Source organism: Danio rerio, chromosome 8 (genome assembly GCF_049306965.1).
Source record: "Danio rerio strain Tuebingen ecotype United States chromosome 8, GRCz12tu, whole genome shotgun sequence".
Classification (NCBI taxonomy): Eukaryota; Metazoa; Chordata; class Actinopteri; order Cypriniformes; family Danionidae; genus Danio; species Danio rerio.
This window is the reverse complement of record NC_133183.1, coordinates 58,706,781-58,732,500: the sequence shown is the minus strand read 5'-3', so window position 1 is coordinate 58,732,500 and position 25,720 is coordinate 58,706,781. Positions and strand designations below refer to the sequence as shown.

The 25,720-nt window shown below is 36.4% G+C and overlaps 1 protein-coding gene across 9 annotated transcripts; it reads right to left on the bottom strand.

Moving 5' to 3' along the window:
* Positions 1-5,136: 5,136 nt before the first annotated feature.
* Positions 5,137-22,205, bottom strand: rer1 (retention in endoplasmic reticulum sorting receptor 1). 9 transcript variants are annotated; one of them, XM_068222899.1, is made up of 9 exons: positions 21,607-21,777; positions 19,094-19,125; positions 17,057-17,142; positions 15,199-15,303; positions 14,748-14,847; positions 14,598-14,676; positions 6,810-6,945; positions 6,596-6,724; positions 5,137-5,615 (listed from the first exon to the last, which is right to left on the bottom strand). In XM_068222899.1, exons 3-8 carry the CDS (start codon positions 17,135-17,137, stop codon positions 6,635-6,637), a joined length of 591 nt encoding a protein of 196 aa, XP_068079000.1. In that variant the 5' UTR covers positions 17,138-17,142; positions 19,094-19,125; positions 21,607-21,777; the 3' UTR covers positions 5,137-5,615; positions 6,596-6,634.
* Between the last annotated feature and the right edge of the window lie 3,515 nt (positions 22,206-25,720).

Sequence of the window (25,720 nt, the reverse complement as noted above, 5' to 3'; positions counted from 1 at the left end):
TATTAATTTTATGATTTTATTATTTTATTGAGAATGTAAAATTAATTACATCAATATAAGACATTGAAAATATATATTATTAAAATCTTAAGTAACTAAAATGAAAATAGTCCAACAAAAACATGGCAGCAATCTATTGATCTAAACGGTAAATTAAAAATAATTAAGTTTATGTTTATATATATATATATATATATATATATATATATATATATATATATATATATATATATATATATATATATATATAGCTTAAAATTTCACAAGTAAAACTTAAAAAAACAGATAAAATTAATAAACGACATATAAATAATAGAGAAAATACAACGGGAATATTAATACTTGATATATTAATAATTAATTCTTGAAAATCTCATTAATATCAAAGTAAATGCTAAACTTTAATACATTTTATCACATTTATGATATAAACACAAAGCACAAATGTAAAAGCATTTTGCCTGCGTCACTGATGCCCCCTACAGGAAAATATAAACAACACCGCAAAACTAATGGTTCAAAAACCAAATGAAAAGGCGAAAAATGTGATTAAGTGTTTGACTCAATTAATTGTTACGCTTAAAAAAACTCCTTCGATGTCAAAATTACATATATAAGTTTGACTAGCACCTTTTTAAAAGAATTCCAGGGCCCTTTCTGAAATAATGCTAAACAAACACCTCATCCCACTCCCCCTTACTGTTCAAAAACGATAAAGCTAGTTCTGAGAAAAGCTAGCATCACATGTTCGCAGATGCAGCTAGCTTGAAGTTTTGTTATCTAAATACAAAGACATTGACGCCCTTTTAAGAGAATTAGGCAGTGTAATTTGAGAGTGCTAAATTAGTTGTAGCTAGTTTATATCAGTGCAACACATTTTCAGACTCCTGTGTTTAATATGTGTATATTATTATGTTAGTGTTAGACACTACTGTAAACTTTAACATTTGTTAAATCATAACGCGTTCAAAACCTGTCTGATTAGCAACGTTTTACAATCGTTTACAATGTTATATTTTTAGTATGTTATTAAAAAAACAGGAATTGGGCTCCATGACACATGGACCACACATAAAACCATAACCTGAGAATGAGCAGTAGGACTATTAGCCCAAATATTCCTTTGAATTTACAGTCCAAGTTTATGAAAACAACATGTGTTTTGAACAAAAACACTGAAATGACATGAATGTTACTCGGAAAAGCTAATTGTACTTTTCAGATTAAAAAGTGATATTTGCAATGGTTCATCAAACGGGGCATCATTGGTTAGCACTGTCGCCTCACAGCAAGAAGGTCACTGGTTCGAGTCACAGCTAGGTCAGTTGGCATGTATGTGTGGAGTTTGCATGTTCTCCACATGTTGGCGTAGGTTTCGTCCGGTTTCCTCAACAGCCCAAAGACATGTGGTAGACTAAGAATAAACTAAGTTGACCATAGTGTATGTAGAGTGTAGTATGGGTGTTTCCCAGTACTGGTTTGTGGCTGGAAGGGCATCCGCTGTATATGCTAGCTAAGTTAGCGGCTCATTCTGCTGTGGTGACCCCTAATGAATAATAGGAATAAGCCGAAGGAAAATGAATGAATGGTTTTAATCCTTGGTTCATGAACAGCAGCTACACCAATAATTTTCTTTAGTCTCTATTTCCACCTGGTGATAGTCATCCTGAGGCCTCTAGAGATTATGCAGTGCCATTGACATGTGAAGAAATGATGCCAAGGTATCCATAATCCTGGACCAGGCCGTATCCTGAGCAGATTCCTGAAAGACTACAGTGACAGACAAGTCTTCGCATTGATCCAGTGGGCTAGCCTGAACACCCGCCGGTGACCTACTCACACCTGCAGCTTCTCTCAGATGGACGTCCAGCGTTCCCCAGCCTCCGTCGCCTAGACTGCAACTCTGCATAAAAAGTTTGGCCAGAGGAGAAATGGTCGTGCCCAACTGAGCCTGGTTTCTCTCAAGGTTTTTGTCCTTCACTTTCGTCAATTGCTGAAGTTTGTTCCTTGCCACTGGCCTGCTCGGTTCGGGACTTGCGGAGCTGCACATCGATGGATTTGCCCTGCAGTGTTTGGACTTTCAGCAGTGAAAATGAAACCACACTGAACTGATCTAAACTTCGACTCTGAAAACTGGACTGACACAGTTTCAATCTACTAGAACTTCACTGTTAAGCGGCTTTGACACAATTTCCATTGTAAAAGCGCTATAGAAATGCTATAGAAATAAACATGAATTAAATTAATATTCTTGTATACATACCTGATCATCAACAGAATTCAGGGGATGAAGAATAAAATATGGGTAAATGATGTAATTTTGTATTTTGAGGATATTAATAGAAAGTTGTTGTTCTCTTACTAGTAATTGGGCTATATGTTGTTAAAATCTATATTTTAATGGATCTCCTACTCTTTTTTTTTTTTGAAGGACATTCTGGAATTTTTAATGACCACAGAGAGTCGGGACCTCGGTTTAACATCTTACTGGGCAGTATAGAGTTCGCCTCACTGTACTGGAGTTGTTGCTGGATCGGATACGGATGCGGCTGAAAGTTAACAAGAATTATTTCTATTATTTATTAAATTTCATATTTATCGTATTTTATTAACGTCTACCGCAACCCTAAACCTAACAGTCACAGTGACGTAAAAACAGTAGTTGTACCGGTTATTATTTATGTTGTCTATATTAAATTACCCAATAAATTGTAATTTTTAAACACCTATTCTACCCTAAAGCCAATCGTCACAGTACTGTAAAAATACAATTATTATACAGTGTCATTAAAAAATGCTGCTATATTAATGTGGATGTCACACTTCCGGCCAGCCGTGTATCCAATCTAGACTTTACCCTATACTGGGGCATTAGTGCACACACAGACCACAAGTTGAGCGCCCCCTGCTGGTGTCAGCAACACCCCTTTCCGGCCAATAGAGTCTGGCTGCAGATTTGCACTTGCACCTTCAGGCTTGCACGCTCAGGCAATCGCGCTTCCTTTGCAAGTGACGTCATTTACAATCGCCACCTGTGGCCGCTTGCATGAAAGTCTTTCGGTAATTTATCTTAACCTTACTGAAAAATCCAGCTTAAACCAACCTAGGCTGGTTGGCTGGTTTTAGAGGGGTTTTGGCCATTTTCAGACTGCTTTCCAGCTATTTCCAGCCTGGTCTTAGCTGGTCAGGCTGGAAAATGACCAGCTAAATCCAGCTTGACCAGCCTGGTTTAAGCTGGTCAAACAGGTTTTAGCTGGTCAGCTCCCAGCCTGACCAGCTAAGACCAGCCTGAAAGTGGCCAAAACCCCTCTAAAATCAGCCTAGTCGACCAGCTAAAATCAGCCAACCTGCCTAGGCTGGTTTTAAGCAGTTTTTTTCAGTAGGGAAGGGTGTCCCTAAGGCGGAAAATCTGAGGTAACAGATTTCATTAAGATCGTTGCAATAAACTTCTTATACGTCACCCTTACTCAAGTGTCTTTTTTCCAAGCATTTCACTGTAGTTTCTGGCCAAACTACCCCATTCGCCACCATAATTACATTCGCGTTAACACTGAAGAACGATAACAATCGGTTTAGTTTTAGATTAGGCTTTTCAATTGGCATTACAAACGATTAGGACATATGGCCAGTGAATCCAGCTCGTGTAATTGCTCTTTCATATCGTTTAAATCACCTATTTTGCTTCCAAAAGCATGTAAACAAGTCGTTAAACTAACCCATATGCTGCCCGTGGATTAACGCATGTCTAATGAATTGGATAAATGTGTTTTTGTAACAAAAACAATATTCTTAATAAATTCTAAACTCAAATACTTTAGGCGTCTGCCGAATGTGTGTTCTCGACAACTTATTGCCTAAGCTTTGACTAAACTGATGACGCATGACTTAAAAGTCCATTGACACCAAGCAAGACAACTATAAATTTAAATAAAATCATAAATATATTTGCGTCTACACTAAAGAATGATAACGATCTGTTTATTTTAATACAAGGCTTTTCATTTGGCATTCCAACCGATTAGCACGTCTGACCAGTGAATCCAGCTCGTGTAATCAATATAATGGTTCTTCCATATTGTATAAAGGACCTTTTTTAGCTTCCAAAAGCATGTAAATCCATCGTCAAACTAACTCATACGCTGCCCGTGGTTTATGAAGTGGATTAATGTGTTTTTGTAACAGAAATATTTCTTATTAATTTCTTTTTTTCTTTCATTTTTTTCCCAAGCATTTCACTGTAGTTTCTGGCAACACACAGCGACATAACTGTGGAAGATTACTTTGTGTGTATATTTAGCCCTAATAGTTCATGTAAAGAAGTAATAAGCTTTGCTGGTATAAATGGTAATCGTAGCCTGCTTGGTTAAATTTACATTAAAGCATTATAATCATATGATGAATATACAAACCGCTTTTTGGGGTAGGTGTCTGTCATGGTGTACAACTTGAGTCCTTAAAATTATTTGACAACGTCGTCACTGTCAATGCAAACGAACTGGAAACTTATTTGTGTTGATTTCAAGTGACGTGCCAGGTGAAGGTGTTGATTGTTAAAGACGTCACTTGCATAGGAAGCGTGGGTACCTGAGCGTGCAAGCCCGAGAGTGCAAGCCTGAAGGTGCAAGTGCAACTCTGCAGCCAGACCCTTCTCCTTCCGGCAGTAACCTAGCTTTCCCATGTGGTCTCTCATCCAGGTACTAACCGGGCGCAGCTCTGCTTATAGCGACCATGTGAGAGTCGCAGAGAGCTAGCTGCCGGCTGTATGTAATGCATGGGTAACACTTTACAATACACTAACATGAACTAATCATGAACAACACATGTACAGCACTTATTAATCATAATTGAACATTTACTAATGCATAATTAACATCCAAGTCCATGCTTGTTAACATTAGTTAATGCACCATGAGTTTACATGAACAAACAATGAACTACTGTATTTTCATTAACTAACGTTAACTAACATGAACAAATACTGTACTAAATGTATTGTTCATTGTTTGTTCATGTTAGTAAATGCATTAATTAACATTAACTCATGAACCTTATTGTAAAGTGTGACCAACGCATGTCAAAAACCACAAAAGTCAATTCAACTGATCTCTTAAATCTAAAAACGAAACAGATGAGCAGTGAAGGAACACAGCTTTTTAATAGCATTTGGAGTGAAAAAAAAATGTACACTTAGTTATTAAAATCATCTCGTTTTCTCTTGAACCAGCAGCACAAGAAAAGCTAAAACATGCAATGTCTTTAATCAGGAATTAACAAACCTATTTTCGTTTGGATGACTGAATTTAATACAGTAAAAATGGCATTATCAGAAAAAGAAAGAACTCAAACATGCTAACCATTTAAAAAAAATTAAACATTATACATTTTATATATATATTTATATCTCCCCTCCCCCAAAAAACTGCACTTTGACAGGAAAAAGTCCTCCTGAATGCTTAAGTTACTGAAGTTCTCTGCATTTGCCCTTAAGAAAAACTCTAATAGTTGTTATGGCCCAGCACAAAATGGAGGAAAAAAAAACAAAACAAAAAAGAACAACAACCTTCAACCCTCTCCATCCATTTGCAATAGTTAAAGCACTCAACTTTATGTTTCCTCTGTAAAAGAAAAAGAGAAAGAAAGTGTTTTTACTGGGAATGTTCAAACGATAAAAACATAACAGCCAATATTTGTGTGTGTCATATTCATTTTAATGGAATGCACGCTTGCTTTAAAAAAAAAGAGAAGACCTGACGTACAAGGCGCGGGGGTTTGAAAGGTTTAGCTACTGAAGAATAACTTACAAACAGCACAAATGGATTATTTTTGATTAGTGGACATGTATGTACAGAAATTAAATACAATGCTACAGCACATTAAGAGAATCACAAATGTTCATAAAAGGCAAATATTAACATGTGGCAAGATATAATCATCATCATCGATAATTTCTCCTCTCTCATGGAAGCTTCTTATGTTAGTCTGAATACTGATTCTAATGTTATAATAATCGACACTGAAAGTACCACGGTATTAATATTAAACTGTTTCACAATGCTGGGGGTCAAATAATGAGCAGTTTGCCTTTATAAACAACATATTTGAAGTGATTCGTAAATAACGAAGTAATAGACAAGCAAAAACGTACTTCTAATATTCATTTAGTTCCAAATCAGTATGACTTTTAGCATTAGCAGAACACATCTGGCTATTTTTTAGGAAAAAGATATGGAAAAAGAGCAGCATGAACATTCTGTTAAATATCTCTTTTTGTCTCTTGTGGTTTTTAAAAAGACACGAGAGTGAGACGATGAGCATAAAATATGTACTTCCTTTTAAAATCCATTCTGAAGAAAAAATTTATTAAAGTTTGAAGAATCTTTCGAGTGGAATCTCACACGTCCTACTATATTAAAAATCGCCAGTGTTGAAGCTCTCTACAGCATTTCTCAAAGACCCCAAAACACTTAAAGGCAGCATTACAGTTTCAAACGATCCAACAGGCTTGGCTTTTTCTTACTCAGAAAAAAAGATAGAAATAAAAAAAAAATAGAGAGAAAAAAAAAAAAAAGAAAAAACCTCAACCCCCTTTACGCACCATTCTTCATCAATAACTTTAATTTCAGGAAGGGGAATTTTAACTAGCAAAGGTTTTCCCTGTGTCGTCCTTGCCTCTGTAAGTCCTCTTCCCGTGTGTGAAGGGCAGGTATCTATACTTGATCATGTGCTGTGGAGAGAGGGAAAAATGTCAAACTCTATATTTAGACAACACGGCTCAGCTAATGAACTAGAAACATCATCTATTGACGAACCTTGATCTGCCGTTTCATGGTGATGCAGAACAGCATGATGAAATACATTACGAGGATGGGCCAAAACACTGGCACGTTAAAGGCGTCGAAGAATGTGCAAATCATAGCGATGACGATGCCTTTCGTCGCTGAATGCCTGTAACATCAAACCGAAACAGGCATAATAATGCATTAAATCTATACTTGTATGCAAGAACTGCCACATATTAAAGGAATAGTTCACCCCAAAATGAAGATTCCCTTATTTAATTTACTTGCAAACAATAGTCAGAGTAGTTTCAATTTCCATACTGTAAAACAGCCTTTTTTTGCTTCCAAAAGTGTGTAAATCTATTGCCAAACTACCCCATACGCCACCATAATTACATTCGCGTTCACACTGAGGAACGATAACAATCGGTTTAGTTTTAGATTAGGCTTTTCAATTGGCATTACAAACGATTAGGACGTCTGGCCAGTGAATCCAGCTCGTGTAATTGCTCTTTCATATTTTTTAAATCACCTAATTTGCTTCCAAAAGCATGTAAACGTCATTAAACTAACCCATATGCTGCCCGTGGGTTAACGCAAGTCTTATGAATCAGATAAATGTGTTTTTGTAACAAAAACAATATTCTTAATAAATTCTAAACTCAAATACTTTAGGCGTCTGCTGAATGTGCGTTCTCGACAACTTATTGCCTAAGCTTTGACTCAACTGATGACGCATGACTTAAAGGTCCATTAACACCAAGCAAGACAACTATGAATTTAAATAAAATCATAAATATATTTGCGTCTACACTAAAGAATGATAACGATCCGTTTATTTTAATACAAGGCTTTTCATTTGGCATTCTAACCGATTAGCACGTCTGACCAGTGAATCCAGCTTGTGTAATCAATATAATGGTTCTTCCATATTGTATAAATGACCTTTTTTAGCTTCCAAAAGCATGTAAATCCATCGTCAAACTAACTCTTATGTTGCTTGTGGTTTATGAAGTGGATTAATGTGTTTTTGAAACAGAAATATTTCTTATTATTAATTTCTAAACTAAAAGTAAATACTTTAGGTGGCTGCCGAATGTGCGCTCGACAACTTGTTCGAGTTTGACTTGACTGATAAAACATGATAAAAACCCATTCACACAAAGCTTGATAACTATAAATTTAACTAAAAATCATAACTATATTTGTCTTCACACTGAAAAACGATAAATGATCTGTTTATTTTTAGATCACACTTTTCATATGTCATTAGTGATTAGCGTGTCTGACCAGTGAATCCACCTTGTGTAATCAATCTAATCAAAGAACGAATCTTACGATCGCTAACAAAAACACAATTTTTTCCCCCGCAGCAACAGAACTGAAACTAGCACAGGTCACCTGAGGTACTTTTATTTTGATACATCAATTTGCAAGCCTTCTTGCACAACTTTCATGTATTTTTATCATTTTTTCCAATAGAATAAATAAAGGTTTCAGAAATAGTCATTATTATTAAAACAAACTTTGAAAAGAGAACTTAAGATCTAGCACAGCTTCTCCACAATGTTGTTTCTAGCTTCTTTCACGAGCCTTTCTATTACCGGTGTATTTAAACTGATTCTGACCGTCAGTGTTTTGTTGTTAAAAACAATAGTACTGAAGTGATCAAAACAGTATCATGTTTCTACATCTTTATCGTCATATCTGTGATTTAAAACGATGTCTTCTTTATTGTTATCGTACTTCTTGTGAACAGGCCTTGAGACACATTGATATTTGAAGAGTAATGACGTGGAAGTGGTAACCGCAAGTGATTAAAATGTTCTATCAATATAAAGAGATGATGAACATCCTGCAGAGTGAATCACGCGGTTTGAGCCAATGATAGTGCAAATTAAGCATTTTGGGTGTTTGATTTGCTTGAATTACTTTCGCAAAAACTTGTGACATGTTAATCAATCAGGAACTTGTTCCGAACAAGTCCACGTCATTTTTCCAGCCTTTCTATTCACCTCATTCTGCGCCGACGAGTGGGCGATGCCATTTGAATCTTTTTGTCTCGCGACTTCCGGTCACATTCAATTCCATTCATTTTTTGACGTTAAAAACTGCTCGTTATGCAGCTTGATGTTGCAATTTCATATTTTCTTATTATATTATTTTACTTGGTCTGTATAGTCATGCAAACATTTGTTTGTAGAGCAAGTAGTTTGACCATTTTCTGCCGTTTATTATTCCTAGTCATTTCTCCCATAGGCGACTGAATCGGAAGTTCTAAGACAATCGCGAAAACAGGCGCACTTCCGCATTTTAAAATAAGGTCAATAAATCCCATAAACCACAGCATCCCTCTTAACAAAATCCAGCGTCTGTTGTGAACTGAATTTGACACGTGAATGAAGAGACTCAAAATATTCTAACTACACACGAATAGCATGACTTACAGTGTGAAAACCCCATAAGAGTAATGTAATGTTGTGCAGTAATGTTAGGCCAATGAGTTCTTGTTTGGCGTCGTTTTATTGTGGTGAAAAAAACTGTGTGGCAAAACTGAAGACGTCTTGTGTGTCATTTATTACATAACATTTAGAAGTCAGTTGTTGATAAAACGCATTCTGCACCGCTGTTAGTCAGTGATTTGAGTTTATAATTAAAAGCTGTACAAATATTTGTGTTACAAAAACACATTGATCTGCTGCATAAGACATGTGTTAACCCCCTGCCGGAGTATGGGTTAGTTTTACAACTGATTTAGGTTCTTTTCGGAAGCAAAAATAAATACATTAAAATAAAAGAAGATCGCCACTGACTAACACCATTAAAAAGCATGGAAAGGCCAGGACAAAACAGACCTCTGTTTGTCTGAAAGAAGAAAGTCATATACACTGAGGATGACTTAAGAGTGGATAAATTATGAGCTAGTTTTAATGCTAATGTCTGAACAGCGTGTAATAAAAACGTATCAAAGAATGCGAACGAAAATAATTTGGCTTGAGTATATTGAGGCATTAAATTACTATTATTTAAAGATTTGCTTTGAATTTTTGTTCTGCTTTGCTCTGATTGGTGGTCAGATGGCCCTGTCTATTGTAATTGGTCGACCACTTTTTTTAGAATACTAAACATGATATTGAAGTATTCCTTCTTTTATTCTTTATAAACGCTGTACGACAGCAATAATTACATTGACTTCAATATATTTGATCAAGTACACATTTCTAATGAAGAGCCTGTGTGATCGAAACGTCACAAACTACGCAAACATTTTTAAAATTATCTTAATAAATTTGATAGAACTGGAGGTTTGGTGTTTCCGACTTTACTTTTTCCTCGCATTTTAAGAAAACAATTAATTTTTCTTCATTTACCCCTTTATTGAGAGTCAGCTTTGTTCGGATTGGTGGCCAGATGACCAAGTCCATTGTAACTGGTAATATTGGATTATTCCTAGTCTCATTGACTGTAAACACTGTATGACAGCAATACCTACATTGACTTCAATATATCTTATAAGGTACACATATTTAATGAAGAGCCTGTGTGCTCGAAACGTCACAACTTACGCAAAGCTTTTATTCTTATTAATTGGAGGTTTGGGGTTTCTGACTTTGACATTTTAAACAAAATCTAATTTTCTTCATTTAGTCTGCTTTGCTCTGATTGGTGGTCAGATGGCCCCGTCCATTGTGATTGGTCGACCACTTTTTTTGAAAACTAAACACTTATGATATCAGTTTTTTATTATTTTATCGACTATAAAGACTGTATGACAGCAATAAATTACATTGATTTTAATATATCTTATCAAGTACACATTTCTAATGAAGAGCCAGTGTGCTCGAAACTTCACAAACCATGCAAACGGTTTTTTTTTAAAAGAAGAATTGGAGGTTTGGTGTTTCCAACTTTACCTTTTTTCACATTTTAAATAAAACAATCATTTTTTTCTTCATTTACCCCTTCTTTTGAGAGTCTGCCTTGTTCTGATTGGTTGTCAGATGGCCAAGTCCATTGTGGTTGGTCAACCTTTTGTCGAAAACTAAACCCCCATTACAATATTGGATTATTCCTCGGCTTATTGACTGTAAACACTGTATGACAGCAATAACTACACTGACTTCATTATATCTTAAGTACACCTTTATTGCATACTATCTTGCTAGAATTGACCCTTTGCTAAGCCATGCCCAAAAACTGCCACCCACCAATCGTGGCTTAGCAACTGTAGCTATGCGCAGGGGCTCTGTCAAGCTTTCGAGCGAGTGCATATGGATTGTGCAAATCTGATACCCAGTATCCTTAAATTTGGATGGGATGGTGGAATTTTTTTCCCTTTTCAAAACCTAAAACCCAAGAGGAGAAATGCCAGCATGGATCAAGCTGTGTGAGAAGCGCTAAAGGAGCGGAGCTAAGTTGGTTTTGTTTGATATCCCTGACACATTCAGTGACAGACGGAAATAACTCACACACCTCTTACTCTAAACAGATCTAAACTGTGTTTCCTACAAAAAAACAAAGCTGGTTATGTTCCACAGCTGTCGTATTCCTTTTTTTTTTTTTTTTCGCTCGATATTATGAGTAATGCTCCCTTTAAGCCTTTGCCATAACATGAGTAACTTAAGCTGCGTCCGAAACCGCATACTTCCATACTATATAGTACGCTAAAATCAGTATGTGAGCCGAGTAGTGTGTCCGAATTCATAGAATTCGAAAAACAGTATGCGAGAAGTACCCGGATGACTTACTACTTCCGGCAGGATTCTGGAATCGCTATCCCATGATGCCCCACGAGCGAATTCATGAATGGGAGTAAAGCGACGCAAATTACGCAGGTAGGTCACGTGACTATGTCAAAATGGCAGATGTAGTACGTCTGAATTCCATTCATACTTTTCACATTCATACTGTATAGAACGTACTTTTCTAACGGCCGAGTAGTACGTTTAAATTCAAATGCAGTACCTACTGAGTAGTAGGCGGTTTCGGCCGCAGCCTTAGTCTCACTATTAGCGAATAGGTCATAATGACATGAGTTATTGATCCGGAAAATACGAATCTGCTGCTAACTTTACTGAACTTCATATTTCCATCTGTTCCAAGCTACGAATATTTGAAATTACAAAATTAACAGAACAAAACCGAGATATGTTCACAAACTGAGCAGCTGCGATCAATATACTTCACCAGCAGCTGTTTTTCAGTCATTTATAAAGAGCACACAAACACACTGACAGTAATATGTAACTTACTGTACATTGTTATGGGTCAATGATGCTAATATTTGGCACAAATCCATCAGTTTCCCCTTTCTGGCTGTTCTATCTATGAATGAACTGTGTAAAAAGCACTGTCATGTGTGTTTCCTCGTCGGTTATTATCGCTATATTTCATTGCACACCAATTAATCTATCAGGTTTTTTGGCTAAAATTAGAGAAATCACGGTTTCATTTGTTATTATTAGATTATTTTTAAAGTTCACCTCTCCTGCTGAGCATGAACTAAGCTGTTGAATGGATAGCTCATGAGGCAGCTAGGCTAAGCTAGCTTCAATTTTGCCTGAATTATTCTCTAATAGGTCGCCTATTATGTGGTGTGTGCCTGGCTTTGTCAGATATCACACCTGTTCGCCGAAAAATACATTATATCCCTGGCAATGTCTGAAACCGGCGCGCACACATTGAAAAAGCCGTGCCAGGCACGAAAGCTTGACAGGCGTAGCAACAGTAACTAAGGAGGGTGGGGCTTAGCGAAGGGTCCATTGGAGGTTTAGTGTTGTTTTGTTTAAAATGTGAAGAAATTAAATCTGTGATCTATTTTTTTTATTTAAAAGTGTAATTTAATAGCCAAAGCCAACAAAAACTCTTAGATATTCTAAAAATAAGCATACAAGACATGGTCAATTGTAACAAGAGGGATTAAATGGGCTAAGATGGCCAAAACTTGATTAAATTAATAAAATGTAAACGTTTTATGTAAACACAGAGGTTAAAGCCCCTCTGTGATATAAATAACAAGTTTATAAATGTTATTCACTGATATGTCTGGTATTTTCTGTATGACAAGCCATGCGCAAACTCCATTTCTCATGAAAAACCAGTTAGTGTAACCAAAGATAGACTCAAAAATTAGGTTAAAAACCACCTATTTCCTGCCATCACAAACATGTGTCCAAACTATGTCAGTTTGCTGAGTTATGCTTTTCGCCCTGACTTTCTATGATATGCAAAGCCATTTTATTTTAGGATGATTTAGATACTTAGAAAATAACTATCTTAGATGGCAACATTGCGTAACATCAGCAACTTATTAATAGCTGGTAACCCAGTCCAGCTAAAGGCTAACGCTATTAATTTTAGGTCTAACTTACTAGAAAGCCAGGCCTTGTGTTGCTAAAGATTGCCAAGCATCTCAAATGAAAGCAAGATCACCCTCAGTTGAAGTTGTAATAATGGGACAAAGACCAAAAAGATCTGGAAAATGCCCCAGTGTGTATTCATGTTAAAGGTTTCGATTGGCAATGCACTTTTGGAAGCGTTAAGCAACGTAGATAGTCAGAAATAAGTGGTGCTATCTTACACCCGATGACCAATGAGAGGTGTTTGTTTTAGTGAGAATCCACTCAAGAAATTGAATCACTAAAATGCGCAGGCTTTTTTTTTTTTTGGTCAGTGCAGTTATTCAAAATCCTCTCATGATAATAAACATGTAAGGCCACCATGTATGAGGTGTCGTCGCTACTATGGCATACATTTTCTGCCAAAAGTATTGACGACGAATCTAAAAAAAAAAAAAAAAAGATAAAAACACTTGTAAAACTGTAAAAAATAAAAAACTATTAAGAATTAAAAGTAAAAAACAACACAGTCACTAACTGAACAAATAATGTGCATTAATTGTAAATGTTTTAGAAATTATTTATATATATTATTATAAAAAAAATACTTATTATACATTTATATTGCACAAAACTAAAAGTTTTCCAAATTGCTTACTTATTTTCCTTTTCCTTCAGAATTTGTTGCCAAATTCTGCTTTCCACATTGCAAAAAGCTCCACTTATTTCTTTGCACTCATAAAATATTTAATTCATTCATTCATTTTCTTGTCGGCCTAGTCCCTTTAATAATCTGGGGTCGCCACAGCAGAATGAACCGCCAACGTATCCAGCAAGTTTTTACGCAGCGGATGCCCTTCCAGCCGCAACCCATCTCTGGGACACACACACACACACACACACACACACACACACACACACACACACAAGCACCAAGGCAAGCACACACACAGCCAAAGCTCTCTCTCTCTCTCATTCGCGTGCGCGCACTAAAACACACACACACACACACACACACACACACACACACACACTCACACACACTCACACACACTCACACACACTCACACACACTCACACACACTCACACACACTCACACACACACACTCTCACACACACACACACACACACACACACACACACACACACACACACACACACACTAAGCACACACACACACTAAGCACACACACTAAGCACACTACGCACGCACACACACACCAAGCACACACGCACGCACGCACGCACACAACGGACAATTTAGCATACCCAATTCACCTGTACCGCATGTGTGGACTGTGGGGGAAAACGGAGCAACCTTGAGGAAACCCACGCGAAGGCAGGGAGAACATGCAAACTCCACACAGAAACGCCAACTGCGCCGAGGTTCAAACCAGCGACCTTCTTGCTGTGAGGCGACAGCACTACCTACTGCACCACTGCCTCGCCCTAAAACTATTTCAATATTTCAAAACTCACCAGAACTTGAACTCTGGCAACCTCCTGATGAACGGCCGGAACTCTTCGTTCTGTTTTGTGGGTAGTGCCGGACCCTCATCTGACCAAGAGAAACACTGATTAAGAATAAATCCCCTCAACGATGCAGATCGGTTTTGATCTCAGCCCTACCTGGATCATCGAGCAATGAGGGATCCACTTTTGGTGAGAGGAAAGCAATGAAGAGGTTAAGGTGGTAGATCCCAAGAGCATATGTGACTATGTACCACCCCTAATACAAACAAACAAACAAACAAACAAACATGTAATTACGTTTGAATAATGCTTTGTGATCATAACTGTATCAGTTACTCTAATAGGATATGCTAAATCTGCACAAACAAATCCAAAACAGATGCTAAAATGCTGTGCTTAAAGCATAACAATACATTTGTATCATTTACACTCTCCGGCCACTTTATTAGGTACACCTGTTCAACTGCTCGTTAATTTTAAATTTCTAATCAGCCAATCTCATGGCAGCAAAAAACAATGTAAGAATTGTTTCGTTTCTCCTCATTTCAAATAAGTAGTTTAAACAAGCAGGGTGAGTGTAGTTTTACACGTTTTTGCTTTGTTTTACCTGTAGTATATATACTCTGATCATATATATGGCCGTTAGAATAAGCGTGGATGCCCATCGGACTGCTGAGAACGGCGTTGACTTATCCAACCATGACTGATAAATCTGCAATATAAAAACAAGAATATAATTAGTGAATCTGATTATTCAGCAACATTCAACTAAAAGCTTACACACACCACGATTATCGCTGATGTTTAATGCCATGTGACAAAACAAAGGGTGCTAATGCGAATATGCAACACACCAAACATCATTTAAATAAATAAATAAATAAATAAACACCTCTGGCTCTTTTTTTTCAATAGGGTGAAATCCCATTATTTTTCTCTGACTAATGAGATTGGTACTTTTGCTCACATGCCTTGAGCTGCTGACAACTTCAGTGCAACAAAGCCATGTACAATTTCAATTTACAATATTCTTCCAATAAAGAAACACTGCATTTTGCACTTTTTGGGACTCAAATTAGTACGGCCGGTTATTCTAAAGCTCCTAAAATGTGCGGGATTCAACTTTTGCTTTCTTAAGCTTGTATGCGTTAATGCATTACCTTTTTACTTAAAGGTGCAGTAGGTGATTGTCTTCAGAAACATGTTTTGTTGTGCTGGTTGAAAGTCTCTTCACATTCCAATAGTACTGATTAAAGTAAATGATCTAAATGTGTTTATATTTATTCTTATATTCTGGAAAACGCATAAAATGTTCATTCAATTAAATATTGTCGGGCCGACATCTCCCATAATTCCGATAAGTAGCTCATACTGTCTGTCACCAAATGTAGATTCGGACTTCTGCGCATCTGCATACGAGACAATCAGACACGGTGAAATCAAATGCTGAATTGAAACTTTGGAAACTCCTGAATCAATATTGGAATTACTTTAGCACGCTGGAGGAAGGACGACACCATGGCTGAAGTATTACTGTTAGACAGGTAATGTTCTGTTTTAAAACTGTTTTAGTCAGGCTAAGCTTATGTTAGATTGTTGAGTTATGAATGGGTTATATGCACAGACGTGTTGTTCAGCTCCCAGCGAAAGATTGATGCGAGTATTCTCAGTTATTTTACATCATCGATAATGTAGATTTATATTTAGTTTAACAACAAAACATCAGTAAATAGCGCTAATCCGCCTAACCTGCTTTTTTGAGCTGAAGTTGCTTTTATAATCACATTGGGTCATTTTTGAACAATGACAGCCTTCCTATACTGTTTACCATGCTACTCTGAATATTCGCTCTGAAATAACATGCAAGTATGGCTTAGTAATAACTGTAATTTCTGCACGTCACCGGCCAAACACTAACTAACTGTTACCTTTCTAACTGGCGAATGACATGAACTAGTGGGTTGTCTGCTGTCGTGTCGCGGTGCGCGCGTTCGCGATTTCAGGAGGCGTGGCTATGAATCCCAGTCCCTCCTCGCCGTTCAAAGATAATATGCTAAGCGGTTAGCATTTTGGCAGATTACCTACTGCACCTTTAAGCCTACTTTCGCTTGGCTTTGCAAACTGACTGAGCATGCACGAAAGCGAGAGAAACATTAAATAACAAATTGTTAAAATCTAAACGACTCAGAAACGCTTTAATATACTCGGAGAGGACGAAATGACTCTTTTAAAATGGCTGCAAAATATATGTACACCATTAGTAATGGTTAATCAACACATTTGCCTTATTTAAATAATCTACAAGTTTTAATCTTGTAAATATGATAATTTTTAAAGATATTGTCTGTTTTTAATCCTTTTCTGTCATTTATTTCTCATTTGCTTCATATTTTATTAATTTGATGATGTTAATATATTACAGTTGTACAGCTGGAGCCCTGTCATGTGACTAGACCAAGCCTCACCTGTCCGAGCCGCTTAAAGAAGTTCCCGATCGCTGATGGTTTCCCATGGATGGATTCACCGGCACTGTCTCCTTCTGGCATTCTGTCTGTGAATTTAGGGAGGACACCATATATGAACAATTCACAATTGTACTTCTTTTATATTTACAGTTTAATCCTAATGAAAAACACAAGCAATCTGTTCACTGCACTCAATGTCCACTCAGGTTTCTATTCAAAACCTCATGCAAATCATTCTACTACTCAGTACTAGTTTAGTTATACATTATAAACCACACAATCTTCTAACTAAAGCATACGTTTGTACATTTCTGTGTATTGTTAAGCCATCCATTTATCCTCCGATCACAGAAAACTACAACTAGAAAAGGAAAGCACGTCTTTGTTTTACCATTTTAAAATTTCTAACAGTTCCTAGTTTGAATGAGGTGTTAAGATGTGCTTCGAATTAAAGAAAAAAAAAAAAACTTGAGTTGAATTCATATAGTTTTTTGTTTCTATATGTGTAGGCCGATCACAATAATCAATATTGACTTTTTCATGCAATACTTGGAGATGACCTCGTCAATTTTTTTTTTAACACATTTACAAATTCACAAATAATGTTAAAATAGGGCTGGGCGAATTGGCAAAAATGCAATCTCGATTAATTATTGACTGATCACGATATATTTCGATATCAATTGTTAATGCTTCCAGATTTAAAAGAGCATGCCAACAATGACTAAAGCCCTAAAATGAGAGGGTCCATTAAATAGCATAACCTATTTTCGGAGGCCAAAGACTTGGTGCATCCCTAATTTCAACACACTCCTAGATTTTGGGGTAGCACGGTACCCATCGATGTTGTAATTTTAAAAACATACATTTCCAGCTGTTGAGCACTGATTACAATTGTGTTTAACAGAAATGCCCTTGTCTATGGTTAGACTCAGTAAACAGCGGTTAGTTTGGTGAACGGATGACCTTCACGGCCAATCACATTCATTTCTGTTGAGCGCTTGAACACAATCAAGAATAAGCGCTGATTAAGACTGCGCTCAAACGTTAGCAGGATGTTTTTAAAATTTCAGTATTGATTGGTCCTGAATTCCAGTATCGTGACAACCCTACTAGATTCCCATTGTTGCCCGTTTCTGCTATGTGATTGGCTCTTAGATCATTAGAGTAAAAAAGTCCAGAGCTTATCACTGTTATTATCATAAATTAGATAACATAAATGATATCGCGATACAACATAATATCGCTTTTCGGCCCAGCCCTACGTTAAAGCTATTTTACAATGACATTTACATTCTACCTCACCTGTGACAGTTTATAATTGAACATTTACCTAAAAGAACATTTAATAGTTTATATAGGACGTTTATCATTTTAACATCAAATTAAAGACACTAAATATTCATTCATTAGTCCCTTTATTAATCCGGGGTCGCCACAGCAGAATAAACTGCCAACTTATCCAACAAGTTTTTTAGCAGCGAATGCCCTTCCAGCCGCAATCCATCTCTGGGAAACATCCACACACACACTCATACACTACGGACAATTCAGCTTACCCAATTTACCTGTACCACATGTCTTTGGACTGTGGGGGAAACCGGAGCACCCGGAGGAAACCCACGCGAAGGCAGGGAGAACATGCAAACTCCACACAGAAACACCAACTGAGCCAAGGTTCGAACCAACGACCCAGCGACTTTCTTGCTGTGAGGCGACAGCACTACCTACTGCGCCACTGCCTCGCCCTAGACTCTAAATAACCTTAACAATAAGTACTAAAAAGTGTTCATGTCTCTTTATTTGCTATTTGATTGTGCTGTTTTTTACTAAATATATCTGAAATTTAAACATTAATATAGGCCCGATACTTTCATTTCACAAGCTTTCTATGTCAAATATAAAACAACACCAAAATGAGATGTTTCATGTCTCAGTGAGATGTCTCTCTCTTTATAAACAAAGAAAATAAATAAATAAAAATGGAGAGCTATACGAAAATAAAATATGCTTTAAACGATATAAATATGCATTTACCTCATTAATAGCTCATAACTTGCCTTGCTTTTCTAAATTAAAAGAAAAAAAGTTTAGTTTTTAACTGTAAAAAGAATACAAAAACTGAGAAAAGCTTCAGAAATTCTAATGTAAAACATTCCTGACGATTTTATTCTCCCTTTCGATCACCTGATTTACTCTGTAACTTACTATCAAAGTACAACATTGTTCACAGTAAATTAGATAGTGTTACTGTTGTTTACAAGTCGTACTTGCATGCTAATTCCGATCGAATATTAAAAGTACCATGGTAAACAATATAGAAACTGCGAATTGAACAAATGTGCGAATATAAAACCAACTTCGTCTCAATAAAAAAATGTGTTTGCTCATTTATTCCTTTTATATTTGAATAAGTACAGGCTTGAATAATTATGTGGCTTTTTTTTCACTGAATGACACCGGTAATTTGATTTACCCACATTTCAATTTATTCTTTACTTAAACATATTTAAAATTGAGACATCAATGTGAGCCTGATACTTTCAATAAACAAGCTTGTCTCTGTGAGATGTTTTTCTTTATAAACAAACAAAATGGAGACCTATATGAAACAAAACTATTCTTTAAACGACATAAATTTGCATTTACCTGATTAATAATTGCCTTGCTTTTTCATATTAAAAGAAAACGTTTAGTTTTTAATCGTAGGAGATTACAACCATTAAAAAAGGCTTCAGAAAATCTCATGTAAAACACATTCCTGAGGATTTTTTCCTCCTTTCAGATCACCTGATTTACTCTGTAACTCACCGATAGGAAATGACACTTCACAGGCGGGTTATGGGTGGAGCTGGAATTACGTTTTGGTACCAAGGTTAAAAATTAGTCTATACATTTGTTGCCAAAATATCAGGTAATTAACCTATCGGTGACGTTTTCTCTCTTTAAGTTAATAATATAATACGGTTTAGTTATAAGAAAGTCGTCTTGATTTACTGGTTGCAATTGTGGAATCCTCTATGTTAATCTAAAGGTATAATCTGAGGCAAAGTCCATAAAACAATCACGTCAACGAAAAAGTGGGTAACCGAGTAAAACAACAAGCCTAAATAAATCAAGACGCTGCATGTACAATAGGACATTTACTGTTTTAACATTAAATTATAGAATCAAAATAAATGAGAAGTATTTTAAAGTGTTTATGTCTATTTATTTGCCTTATTATGCCATAATATAATCATAATCAGTGCCACAAAATGACAATATCGCAACAATTTCTGTGACAATATATTGCATAACAAAAATTCCTTATCGTGACAGGCCTATATATGGGTTAAAATAGGTGTAGTAAAGGTATAATACAGCTTCAAATGATTCTATGATATAATTCAGTATATGAATTGGTTCTCCAAAAGATGCAAGATGTTTTTTATTAAATTCAGAAAATAATATTTACTAATTTTATATGTTAATAAGAACAGGCTTGGATATGCAGCTTTATTTTTCACCGATTGACACTATTCATTTAACTTACCCACAATTCATTTTTAATTTTTACTAAACATATTTGAAATTAGAGCATTGATGTAGGCCTGATACTTTGATTTAATATGCTTTCGATGTAGAATTTAAGGCAACAACAAAGTAAGACGTTTCACTTCTCAGTGAGATGTATCTCTCTTTATAAACAATCAAAATGGAGACCTATATGAAAATAAACTATTCTTTAAACAATATAAATATGCATTTACCTCATTAATAGTTAATAATATCCTTTCTTTTCTAAATAAAAATAAAAAAAAGTTTCGTTTTTAACTGTAGAAGAATGAAAACATTAAGAAAAGGCTTCAGAAAATCTCATGCAAGTTAAAACACATTCCTGAGGATTTTTTCCTCTCTTCGGATCACCTGATTTACTCTGTAACTTACCGATAGGAAATGACACTTCACAGGCGGGGTAATGGGTGGAACTGGAATTACGTTTTGGTACCAAGGTTAAAAAGTAGTCTGAACATTTGTTGCCAAAAACATCAGGTAATTAACCGATCGGTGACGTTTTCTCTCTTTAGGTTAATAATAATATACGGTTTAGTTATAAGAGCGTCGTCTTGATTTCCTGGTTGTAAACATGGAATCCTCTGTGTGTTAATCTAAAGATATAATCTGAGGCAAAGTCCAAAAAAACTGATCACGTCAACGAACAAGAGGCTGATAGAGTAAAAGAGTAACGTTAAGCACAAATAACGTTAAATAAAGACGACGTCAAAAAACGGCGTATCAAATGAATGAAGGGCCGGTTTGATGATTTTGCATCAAAACATAACCTTTAAAATACCATATTTTAGTAATTGGTGAAGACGAAAGCATAAACTAATGCTTCACTGAGGTGGATGCTAAATAATTTATTTAAATACCAAAATAATTTCAGTGATCCCAGTGCAGAACCTTGATCCATTTCCTGACGTCTACACCAAACAGGTCAGTGCATGCAAATGAACAGTGGCTTTAGTTCCGGTGGGTATCTATTCTCAGTCAGTCTTTATACTTACCTCTGCGTTTACTTCATGAACTCACTGATATTTTAACTAGAAGCCTAATGGGCAGAGCTTGTAAGCTAATTTGCTATTTAGCATCAGGATTTTAGCCGTAGCTAAGTGATTCCTTTAAGGCGTAGAGCATCCTGGTTGCTGTAGTTCCTAGAAAATCATTTCTACATTGACACACGCAATACGGAAGATGCTAATAAACTACACTTCCCGGTCTCCTACGCAACGTGATTTGCCTGGGGCGGAAACATAAAGGTTGTAGTTTTAAGTAGCAAATGTGCTATTTGTTGGATATGAAGAAGAAACTACAAAGACCAAAAGACACACATAAAAAGTGGACAACTCACTTCCGGGGAAATCCGAACGGGTAAACTTTGCTAGCACCATCTAATATCGCATCTTACAGAACATATACGTTAGCAGTCGTCCTGCCACCGGGCGGGGGGATTAAAATTAGGCGAACAGCTAACATACCAGAGGGGCAGGAGAGCCTGCGAAAGGTTCAAAATAGGAATGAGGAGAGAGTAAATATATTTGTCTTACCCGGTTGTGCCGCTGTGTCACTTTCGGCTACCGATCCGCGCGTCGCGCTGCTGCTCTGTGAACACGTCAGTGCTTCTGTAACCGCGAGCGCGCCAGCCCAAACCAGCCGATAGCAGAATACATCGCTCCTGCACTCAAACCATATGCAGGCCTTCATAGTAGCGCAGGGGTCACCACACTGTTTCGTATAAAGGGTCAAAAAAACAAATATCATCGAGAGCCGTGGGCCGAGGGTAAATATACCAAACTATTTTACATTCTGTCATGGGTAATATCCATTTTTTTCTTAATATTACGAAATAAACAGAAAACATTAACTAAAGTCGTATCAATTAATGCTTAATTAATGCTTTAATGCTCACTTATTGTAATACAAACATAAACAATCACATTTATAACACAGTGCAGTTCAATGCTGAATACACGAGTCAAGCACAATCTGCCTTTCACTTGATTTGCCCACCAAAGCCTCTGCATTGTCGTGAGACAGTATGTACATTAAAATAAAATCTGATTCATTTACACCATTTAATTTCAGTGAGCCTTTATATATATATATATATATATATATATATATATATATATATATATATATATATATATATATATATATATATATGTATATATATATGTATATATATATATGTATACACACACACACACACACACATATATATATATATATATATATATATATATATATGTGTGTGTGTGTGTGTGTGTGTGTGTGTGTGTGTGTGTGTGTGTGTGTGTGTGTGTGTGTGTGTCTATATGTAAATATGTGTATGTATCTCCAACAATTAGCTTGTGTTGCACTTACAATTTGACATCCTTTGCCAGATTTTGATTACGTCCATGTAACCTCTGATTGGATCGGCCATCTTGAAACCAGCCAGCTAATGATAATAATATTATTATTACTACTATTATCATCATCAGATATAAATGCTGCCTGCATGTAAAACTACAATACATATTTAGAAAAAATAAAATAAAAAAATGATCGGCCCACATTTAAAAAGCCCTTCTAGTATTTGCCAGTGTTGCCAGATGGCCAATCCGCCCCTGTTACCATGGGCCAACTTTGGCCCACAGGCCCTAGTTTGGGCATCTTGGAAGCAGTGAATTAAAGTAGATAGTTAACCCTTGTGTACTGTTCAAATGGACTACCCTTTCGTTATTTTCGTGGCTGTTTTTGCCACATATAACCACATATATGTTAATTAATAAAAAATATTCATTCATTTCTATTCGGCTTAGTCCCTTTATTAATCAGGGGTTGCCAAGGCGTAATAAACCACCACCGTAAGTTTTACACAGCAGATGCCCTTCCAAAACTGGGAAACACCCACACACTCTTGCATTCACACACATACACTACAGACAATTTAATTTATTCAATTCACCTATAGCGCACGTGTTTGGATTGTGGGGGAAACCGGAGCACCCAGAGGAAACCCACGACAACACAGGGAGAACATGCAAACTCCACACAGAAATGCTAACTGACCCAGCCGGGGCTCAAACCAGCGACCTTCTCACTATGAGGCGATCGTGCTACCCACTGTGCCACCATGACGCAGTGGCGCAGTATGTAGTGCTGTCGCCTCACAGTAAGAACGCTGGTTCGAACCTCGGCTCAGTTGGCGTTTCTGTGTGGAGTTTGCATGTTCTCCCTGCGTTCGTGTGGGTTTCCTCCGGGTGTCCTCCCACAGTCCAAAGATATGCGGTACATGCGTCTGTATGTGGATGTCAAATAGACGTCAAGGTTTTGAGATTAAATCGATTAGCATTTCGGACGTTAAGGTATTCTTGAGGGCACTCTTCAATCTTTATTATCGGCAGAAGTCAAAATAAAGGCGTTGTTTACAGCTCTTTCAGACACTGCTAAAACCAGTTTAATCTTTCACCGACATTTGAAATTTGACACTGAAATCATTCGATTATCTGACCTTGCATTAAAACACCCGCACTTTTTGCACACTTTCGTATTTATTTGAAAAAGAAATCACTTTACATAATTCAAACTTCGCGATATAAAAACAGAAACAGCGTTACAGCTCTGGAATAAAGAAAACACATCATATTAACTCTTAAAAACATTTCTAAAATCTGCAGAAATGACACACAAAAAAGACATGATAATACTGACTTGTTATTAACCGTGAATATTACATTGTTTACAATATCCTAAAGCCGTAAAGTGCTTGGATCTGTATGATGGCGTTTCACCATCACCACCGTTTTAAAATATGTCTTGATTTAATCTTCTGGGATCCAATTTCTGATCTGTTGCTTTTGTTACATGAATAATAATGTTAACACTAATTATATACAAACGCTCTTTTGACTACATACAGCTCACCAAAGTTCAACACGGCCCTTAGTTCAGTTTTATACGCAGATTTTACATATAATAAATACATTCCTTATATATCAAATAAGATAGTGTTCCTCATCGTGGCTCTCTCTGAAATACTTTTGTTTTCCCTCGATTGTTTATTATTATAATTGCGCGGTGATGTTTTAGTAATTATTGGCCTTAATGGAGTATTAAAAAAAGCTGAGGCTTCCAGAATAATGTCTAAGTCACATTTCAACTACACTACCTGACAAATAATAAGAGCAACAAATAATAACTTGACTTCTAGTTGATCTTATGGAAATTTTTTTCAGATGATTCATCTGTTGAACTGCATCCCAATCATCACAAATACTGCAGAAGACCTACTGGAACCCGCATAGACCCAAGATTCTCACAGAAATTAGTCAAGTTTGGTGAAGGAAAAATCATGGTACATTCAGTATGGGGGCGTGCGAGAGATCTGCAGAGTGGATGGCAACATCAACAGCCTGAGGTATCAAGACATTTGTGCTGCCCATTACATTACAAACCACAGGAGAGGGCAAATTCTTCAGCAGGATAGCGCTCCTTCTCATACTTCAGCCTCCACATTAAAGCTCCTGAAAGCAAAGGAGGTCTAGGTGCAGGATTGGCCAGCCCAGTCACCAGAATTAAATAGAATTGAGCATGTCTGGGGTAAAATGAAGGAGGAGATATTGAAGATATGCCTTTCTTATAAGGCACTTCTGATACCAAATGATCAACTATAAGTCAAGTTATTATTTGTTGTTCCTAAAACCTGGATAGGCGACAAGACTTTTGTCAGGTAGTGTATAAAATAAATATATATTTTTTAGTATAATTATGATTTTAGTTTTTACGGTTCAGCAGATTTTTTCTCTCTCAAAATGTATTCATATTGTAGTTACCATAATAGCAAAGTCCACTAAAGGAGGTCAAACCTTCTCATATATGGCTCCGGAACAGCCTTTCTGATAATATCCAAAGCTCAACACACTCTCTTAGTTCAAAACTAGATTGAAGACCTTATAAAATGCTCAAAATTGTTTCTAAAAAGTGCAAAAATAATTATGTAAATGATGGTTTCAAAAAAGAAATGTCTCTAATGTCTATAATCAGTTTTAATGTACTATATGTCATTTTTTATTTCATCTTCTGGGATGAAATGTGACCTGGATGTTTGATTTTGCTCAGATTAAGACCTTAATA